The 8,491-nt window shown below is 38.1% G+C and overlaps 1 protein-coding gene across 1 annotated transcript in view; it reads left to right on the top strand.

The window, feature by feature from the left end:
- Window positions 1-3,625: 3,625 nt before the first annotated feature.
- Window positions 3,626-8,491, top strand: part of cyth3b (cytohesin 3b) — an 18,246-nt gene continuing 13,380 nt past the window's right edge. Inside the window, exons 1-6 of the mRNA XM_016515529.1 lie at window positions 3,626-3,775; window positions 4,343-4,407; window positions 5,585-5,651; window positions 5,894-6,012; window positions 6,364-6,444; window positions 7,418-7,530. Coding sequence (XP_016371015.1) covers window positions 3,626-3,775; window positions 4,343-4,407; window positions 5,585-5,651; window positions 5,894-6,012; window positions 6,364-6,444; window positions 7,418-7,530 — 595 coding nt within the window. The remainder of the gene's footprint in view (window positions 3,776-4,342; window positions 4,408-5,584; window positions 5,652-5,893; window positions 6,013-6,363; window positions 6,445-7,417; window positions 7,531-8,491) is intronic.

An 8,491-nucleotide genomic window follows, 5' to 3' on the forward strand; every position in this document is an offset into this window, starting at 1 on the left:
CCTTAGCCCTTCCCCTTTCCCCTACCCCTCCGTTTCGCGCGTTCACGTGAAGGGGTAGGGGTGTCTCAATTCTCTTCTGGTTGGAGGGGTGACACAACATATTTTCATGTCTGATCAGAGCGATAACCACCGTAGACATTGAGGGGGGCTAGTCCCCCCAATAATTAGAAATCGCTAAACCCTTTTCTCAAATACTGCCAATTCGAGAGAGAGAGATGAAAGTTGCGTGTATGCGCGTCTGTGCATTTCTCTTTTTAGAGTGAGTTTACTTAAAAAAACTGTGATTTTTATCCTCTTGTTGCTGGAAAATATAATGTAGCGATTCAGTATTTAAACTGTTATTAATAAAAGTCGCGGGGCAGCGTTGACAAGTTTCTTTTCTCCTGAATATGTGAGCTGCGCGATCTCCGATATGTGTGTGTGTGTCTGTGTGTGTGTGTGTGTGTCAGTAAGCAGTGCATTAATATAGAACGGTAATTAAAGGCTCTAATGCACACCAGCACAACAGTATAGGTGTGTGTATTGTAGGAGCTAGACGACGTATGATGACGTGTGACGGCATAGTAGTGGTGTCCCAATTCTTAGGGGAATATTTTCACCCCTACCCCTTGACGCTCTGTTTCAAGGGACAAGGGGAAGGGGAAGGGGTATAAAATAGAATTGGGATTGGGCCTAAATCTCTTCACTTTCAAACATTAAACTATCAGGCTTTTATTTATAAAACTACAGGGAATCGTTATAGTTTCTCCTTTGCTGGCAACAGGTTTATAAACATTTCTTATTACAAATTTGGTGAAATGGGTGGTGCACATTGCATTTTCAATTGTACTTTATAAGCGACCCAAACTCAAAGGAGGTGGAGCAGCATTTACTGCAAACTGAACCACTCTGAGACACTGTTCACCATATCGGCATATTGAATTTATTTCAATTTATTTGGTTGAAAATCACATAGAAAATTATTTGAGGTTCCACTCACATCGGAAGCACAACGAGTGCAGACGGAGTTTCATGCACATTTTTTATAATTAGGGTTAGGAGTTAGTTGAAATTAGTAAACACCACTAATAAGTGCAGGTCTTAATGATGCACTGGCTGTATTGTGTTTGAACTGACATATAATAGTATATTTAAATTCACACACTTGACACGCCAACGTCACAATAAAGAAAGCAAATTTTTTGGCACGCAAGTTTCCTTTTCCCCTTGTTGGGTTATAGGTCATGTTTAATGCATTAGAGCCACAGTGATATCAAATTACCCTGTGCTTCTTGTGTGTGCGCACGCTCACTAACACACAGTGGGGGTTTGTCACCGAGTCCAATAGGCCAACAATCGAAGACATTTGCCTCTTTTATTCCAGCATGGGAATTCTCTCAGATGATGTAGGATTTCTGTGTTGTAGACGTATAGGTTTGCCTGTGGGGGATCACTCAATAAATGCTGCTTTATGCACGTTGTCAAAGAGAACCCAGAAACCATTGTATGCAGCCAGGACGTGGTTAGTGTCATCATTTTTGTCTTTATGGAAAACATTCATTGTTTCCATGAACCCTTGTTTTCCGAGTTCGCCGTAGTCACCCCACTATAGACGTCGCAGGCCATCAGAAAGCTTTGAACTAATGTTCAGTATCTTTTCATGCTTTTTGGCCTAGAAAGGGTTTTAGCAATTGACAACTGAATGTGAAGTGAAAATGGGAGATGAAATTCAAAGCAGCTTAGTGGAGTGATGCAGATGGGATTTCTCTTCCCAAGCAATGGATACAGGAAGCTGGCGAGCGCTACAATCTGCTCCAGCAGAAATACTGAAGTGACCTACTTCCTCTGCCTGCTGAATGAATCTCAACCATCTTCACGCAGAATCTGAGGAGCCTGTGGACTCAAACACTGCTGGTGTTCGCTTTCACACATTTTCTGCTTTAATACTTTTTGTCCAAATTATGTTCTTTAGATTTAACCAATATTTCATCGCGTCATATTCATTCATTTTAGTCTGTTGCCAGACTGGAATGGCATAAAATTGCTGTTGACAATAATAGTGAACATGAAAATCAGACATATAAAAGAGTATCCTAAAGCTTCTTTTTCATGTATTAGAGACAGCACAGAACAACCACTTTAAGACCTCTGTCAATAGAAACCGCTGCAGTGGGCTAAAAGAAGCAAAGAATCAAATCAAAACCTCTTTCAAAGAAAGTCTGTTCACTCGGCAGCCATATTCGCAATGTCTCCAGACAGCTATTTTGGGCATCCAAGACCAAATACTATCTGCTTGAATGGGGAAATCCTGATAAATTAAATAAATATGTGATAAATTATTACATATTTCAAATATCTGACATGAACTGCCCCATAAACATTTGTTATGCTCAAATAACAATACAAAAGCTTATATGTTAAGCTGAATGCACATGTGCAGTCCCAAGGTGTCTCAGGACACTGACTGTTTTTATGGCAGCCACAGCTTCTAACAGCAGCTGCAGTGACTTTAACAACTCTTCTGTGTAGAATGTGAGAATTTTTCCACCATATTGCGTTACGTTTTTCTCCTATTCCTAAGTAATGCACATTTTTGTATATCGAAAGTATTTGAAAGAATGCAGAAACTGTTGGGAATTGGGGAATTTGACTTCTTTCATGAAGCTTTAGAACAGGTCCTGTTGAGAAAAAAACCAAAACAACAGAAACCATCACAGAAATTCAAATGGTTTCCACTACAAATATCAAGCAATCAACTATTAACCATTAAAACCATTAAAAAATGGTTTCCTGTAGTGTGTTTTGGGCCATATTCCATTAGGATTTAGTGGTTTTAACAAGCCACCAATCGAAGGTGACAAATCACCAAAGACTGTTAGAGTTTTTATTAAAACCAATACAATTCCCATTATAACCAGTAAAACCATTAGAAATTCTGTGATGGTTTCTATTGTTTGATTCACTTTTCTGCCAAGTTTAGATCCAAACATGATCAAACTCACCTGTAACTTTCTAGTAATCTTCCTGAAGACCTTGATTAGCTGGTTCAGGTGTGTTTGATTAGGAGCTAAACTCTGCAGGAAAGTAGACCTTGAAGGAACCTTGTGCCTGCCCAAACTTTTCAGGCCCTGTCCACAGGAACGCGGTTATTTTTTTTAAAGATTTTCAAAAACTCCGGTTGCAGTGTTATCGTGTAGACAGCGAAACCGGAGTTTTTGGCTTGTGACGTCGGCGCCTGCGCTGTTATCTCCGCCTACTGGAGACTTTTTCAGGCTTCTGATTGGCCAACATGGCTTTACGGTTGAGATTATATCGCCACCTGTTGGTTTGGCATGCTCTTGACAGTGCTTCATAGCATGCGTTTGCGTTTTCATGTGGACGGAGTTTTTTTTAAAAACGGAAGAAGGAAAAACTCCGTTTACAAAAATACTCGTATACGTGTGGACATGGCCTCAGATTTTTCATACGACCCTGGCTCCTTTTATGACTATACTCATCAGAAGTCTGAGAAGAATATTTATGGAGGATCTCTCATTTTATGGCAAAGAATGTCCCAGTAATTCACATAGAGTCTGGAGATAGTATGACTGGAGTTTGAATGCTGAGGGAAACATCTGACCCACATTATTGCTGATTTGAATATGTTATGCTCTTCAACCAGTGCTCATATAAACACACGTTTACAGGTGTCCTACGCTTGTGTTTTGTTACAGTCCCTGAAGATCTGTCCTTAGAGGAGAGAGACGAGCTGTCCAACATACGACGCAGGAAAAAGGAACTGCTGGATGATATTGAGGTGAGAACGTAGTCGAAAGAAAGAGAATTTGATAATAATAATAGTTAGTTTTATATTAGAAAAAATAATTATTAAATGAATTGTATTATCCATTGCTTTTCATAATTCCTCTATAGTGAGCTGCCATTGCGTTCTGAACATAACCAGTGTTGGGAGTAACGCATTACAAAAGTAATAATATTACAGTAGTATATTACTTTTTGCTGTAACGCAGTAATATAACGCATTACTAATCAAATTTGGGTAATATTATTACTCGTTACAATCTCAGTAACGCAAGTTACAACAACATATTTTAACTCAAAATTAAGTGGCCTTTATTTTTCTTCATTGAATGCAACATAAAAAGCACCTTGTTTGGTCTTCTCTGGTTAAATAGCTTTAGAACATTGTAAAATGCATTTGGCAGGCAGTTTCATCCAAAGAAACTTACATTGTATTCAAGTTCCACATTTTCTCGTGGGAATCGAACCCATGACCTTGGTGTTGTTAGCAGAATGGTGCATTATTTGGGTTACAGGAGTGTCGTATAGAGTTTACTGTTTGATGCGAGCCTCTGTTTTACAGCGGCTGAAGTTTGAGATCGCTGAAGTGATGACGGAAATCGAGCAGCTCACGTGTGTGGGCGAGAGGTGAGTTATGAGAGCTTGAAATGTTTCCTTTTCATTCCAGTCCAACTGAAGCTCATTCATATTTGCACCTGTCTCTCTTTTGTCTGAGGGTCCTCACTGATCTGTCCTCTTCTAAACATTCATTAAGCGCTCTATTCACAGTGTGTCATCTGGTTGAAAGGTCATCACCGCTCACACACCTGAGTGTGCTGTGTGTGCTTATGTGTTTTATTGTGCTTACGGGAATATAGATTGACTCAGTGTGATTGAATGGATGTTGAATATATAGCAGCTGATTTTAGTGCAGATTGTTTAATTAATGAATATGTCACAATGTAACGCAGCTTTGCAAAAAGGCTGTTATTGAAGAATGCAGCGGTTAAATCTATATTTGACACATAATCAAACCCACAACACATAAGTAGACCCATATGACTATTTTCACATTCTCTGCACCATTTTTTCCTGGGAAAACCAGCTGAATTCTGTGGACTGTAAGCATACAAAACTGTGCTAAACAAAGCTAAAAGCACTGCACTCTTATTGGTAGCTAAATATTTTAAACTGTAAGCATTTCATAAACAAAGATGTAAGTGTGAGGGATATGGTGAACTTTGTGAATGAAGGTCATTTTGTGTGCACAGATGGTGTTTACATAGACTTCTTAAAAGCACAGCAGTAAAACAAACTAACTAGTTGTTTCGTTGTAACAGTCGAGAGTTGAAAAATGTCATTAAATAAAGCAATAAGCCCCAAGAAGCCATGGTTTACAGTGAATTTATAACCAGCTAATGGGCGTTGTTAGGCACGACGCGAAGCAGAAACGGTTGTGGTTGCAACAAAGTGGTTGCCGAGCAACAACAGACGTAAACAAAGGTGTATGTTTGTAGAGTAATTTACAACAGCTTCGAACGCGGCTCAACCAATCAGAATCAAGGACCGGAACTATCCGTTTTATAATGATATTTAAGATTATTATAAGTGGACCTCACTGGGAAATTAAAATAAGAGAAAAATATAACAAGTCAAATCAACAACTATTTGTGACAATAAGCACAGGACTGTTCGTTTTAAAAGTGTGGTTATTGTTTTGAACTCGGTTTACTCCATACGTCGTATCTGCAGGCAAAGAGGTTCTTTGTCTGCCTTCATTCTTATTAAGGGATTTTTGTTAAGACATATTTACTTCCATTTGCAGCAAAACAACACAGAGAAACAAACAAATTGCAATGGGAAGGAAGAAATTCAACATGGACCCCAAAAAAGTAAGTTTCATTTTTATTGTCTGTTCTACAATGACCCAGATATTTGAAAATCTTCACAGATGTCAACTATTTTAATATGTTTTTTAAAGCCTTTAACCTTTAATTTATAGTATTTGTACTGAGCGATCAACCTTGTGACATTTTCCCTGACATACTGTATTAAATTTGGAAATTTTCCACATCATTTCCCTGACATTTATAGAGTTGATCCTAAAATCCTTTTTAAATCAAATTCCTTGTAGGGGATCCAGTTTCTGCTGGAGAACGACCTCCTGCAACAGACCCCTGAAGACATCGCTCAGTTCCTCTATAAAGGCGAAGGCTTGAACAAAACTGTTATCGGGGATTACTTGGGGGAACGGTAACCCTTTACTTCATTCCTGTGGTTTTTTACCCTTGTTTATTCAGTGCATGTCAGTTGCGCTGTGAGAGATATGTGCCTGATTCATCACAAAAATCCTCCGGAAATTGATTGTCTGGGTTTAGTGAGGAAAACAGCAGCAGTGAAACGCAACATGTGCGCCTCTGAGGGAAATGGACTTCCTCTTGGGATGTGCCTTGTCAAAACAACAGGATTTCTTGAAGCATAGCCATAGATACAAACAGACGAAGCAGCCCACAAATGCTGCTGAACATCTTGAAGGATCTTAAAAAATCTACTCTTTGCAGAAAGTAACCATTTCTCCTGTGTGTGGTTGTTGTTTTCTCGTAGGGATGAATTCAACATCAAAGTGCTCCAGGCTTTCGTAGAGCTCCATGAATTTGCCGACCTCAACCTCGTTCAGGCTCTGAGGTGTGAGAAGCTTCTCATTCTTCCCCAAAAACTGCATGCACGCCACATTTCTAGACACGTCGAAATATAGAGGACTTTTGGCTTAGAATTATCCCAGTAATACAATAATGAACTGGTTTCTACTCCAAAATCATAACACTCTTAAAAATAAAGGTGCTTCACGATGCCATAGAAGAACCTTTTTTTGTCTAAAGAACCTTTAACATCTAAAGAACCTTTCTGTTTTACAAAAGGTCCTTTGTGGCGAAATAAGGATCTTCAGATTATAAAAAGGTAAGAAAGAGATGGTTCTTTAAACTGAATGGTTCTTTGTGGAACCAAAAATGGTCCTTCTATGGCATCGCTGTTAAGAACCTTTTAAGCACCTTTATTTTTAAGAGTGAAGATCAGACTATTACATTTTTTAATAATATAAACTTGTTCACACTTTATTTTAAGGTCCAATTCTCGCCATTAACGAAACATTTACTATGCCTTTGCCTCAAACTCCTAATTTGCTGCTTATTAATAGTTAGTAAGGTAGTTGTTAAGTTTAGGTATTGGGTAGGATTAGGGATGTAGAATATGGTCATGCATTAATACGTGCTTTGTAAGTACTAATAAACAGCCTATATATAAGTAATATGCATGCTAATAAGCAACTAGTGAGAATTGGTCCCTATACTAAAGTGTTACCATCAATTTTAATAATGTATTTTTTTTTTTTGCATTGTGGCATTTTCATAACAATTAAAAAAAATGTAATGCCAAAATATTGATTACTGTAATATAAAAGAAATTGTGAATAAATTATAGTAAAGTATGTGTATATAATGGTACTATTTATGCTTCTACCATTTTGATTTGGAAAAAACAAATAACACTATGATTAAAAATACGGTAAAACAATTGTTTGATTTTGTGTAAATGTGACCTGGACTTGTTTAGATTCACTCACGACTGATTTTATGATGGATTTGCTCTCTCCACACAGGCAGTTTCTCTGGAGTTTCAGACTTCCTGGTGAGGCCCAGAAGATTGACAGAATGATGGAAGCGTTTGCGTCCCGGTACTGCCAGTGCAACCCAGGAGTCTTTCAGTCCACAGGTCAGACATGTGCGAAACGGCCAGAGTCCATACTAATACAAACCTTCCTTCTGTCCTGACTCTATTTCATAGAGAGATGTTTGTCAAAAAAACATCTGGCCCAAAACATGCTCAGTCAAATTTGCATGTTTCTCCTTAGATTTATCTGATAAATCTCAAGTCTGCAGAAAAGCACATTCCAGTTGTCTGATCACAGCTGATAGATTATGAATGTTATACTGAAATGAATGGTTGGTTTGATGGTGATGGTGTTATGTCTGTTAGTCAACGCCCTGTTATCTGCCGGACAGGCTGAATTTAATGCTGGATCTGAATACTGGCAGAACAGACACTTGTTTAATGTCACTTGTTAGAGTTAAGAGCTCATGTCATGATGTGTTTAGAGAGTAAACAGTGACTGTGGTGTACTAAAGCTGTACGAGAACAGCTCAGTCTGGCAGTGAAATCCCACTCACATTCTCACCGCACTAGTGACTCACACCCACGCTTATGTCAGGTTTTGGCTCTAAAGTAATACTAATAATTTTTTTTGGTCTCACTTAAATGTTCAGAATATTAGGGTGAAATAAGTTTTGGTAACACTTTAGTATAGGAACCAATTCTCACTATTAATTAGTTGCTTATTAGCATGCATATTACTAGCATATTGGCTGTTTATTAGTACTTATAAAGCACATATTAATGCATGACCATATTCTACATCCCTAATCCTACCCAATACCTAAACTTAACAACTACCTTACTAACTATTAATAAGCAGCAAATTAGGAGTTTACACTAGTGACTCACACCCACGCTTATGTCAGGTTTTGGTTCTAAAGTAATACTAATAATTTTTTTTTGGTCTCACTTAAATGTTCAGAATATTAGGGTGAAATAAGTTTTGGTAACACTTTAGTATAGGAACCAATTCTCACTATTAATTAGTTGCTTATTAGCATGCATATTACTAGCATATTGG

The sequence above is a fragment of the Sinocyclocheilus rhinocerous genome, unplaced genomic scaffold, assembly GCF_001515625.1.
Source record: "Sinocyclocheilus rhinocerous isolate Xijiao unplaced genomic scaffold, SAMN03320098_v1.1 scaffold627, whole genome shotgun sequence".
Taxonomy (NCBI): domain Eukaryota; kingdom Metazoa; phylum Chordata; class Actinopteri; order Cypriniformes; family Cyprinidae; genus Sinocyclocheilus; species Sinocyclocheilus rhinocerous.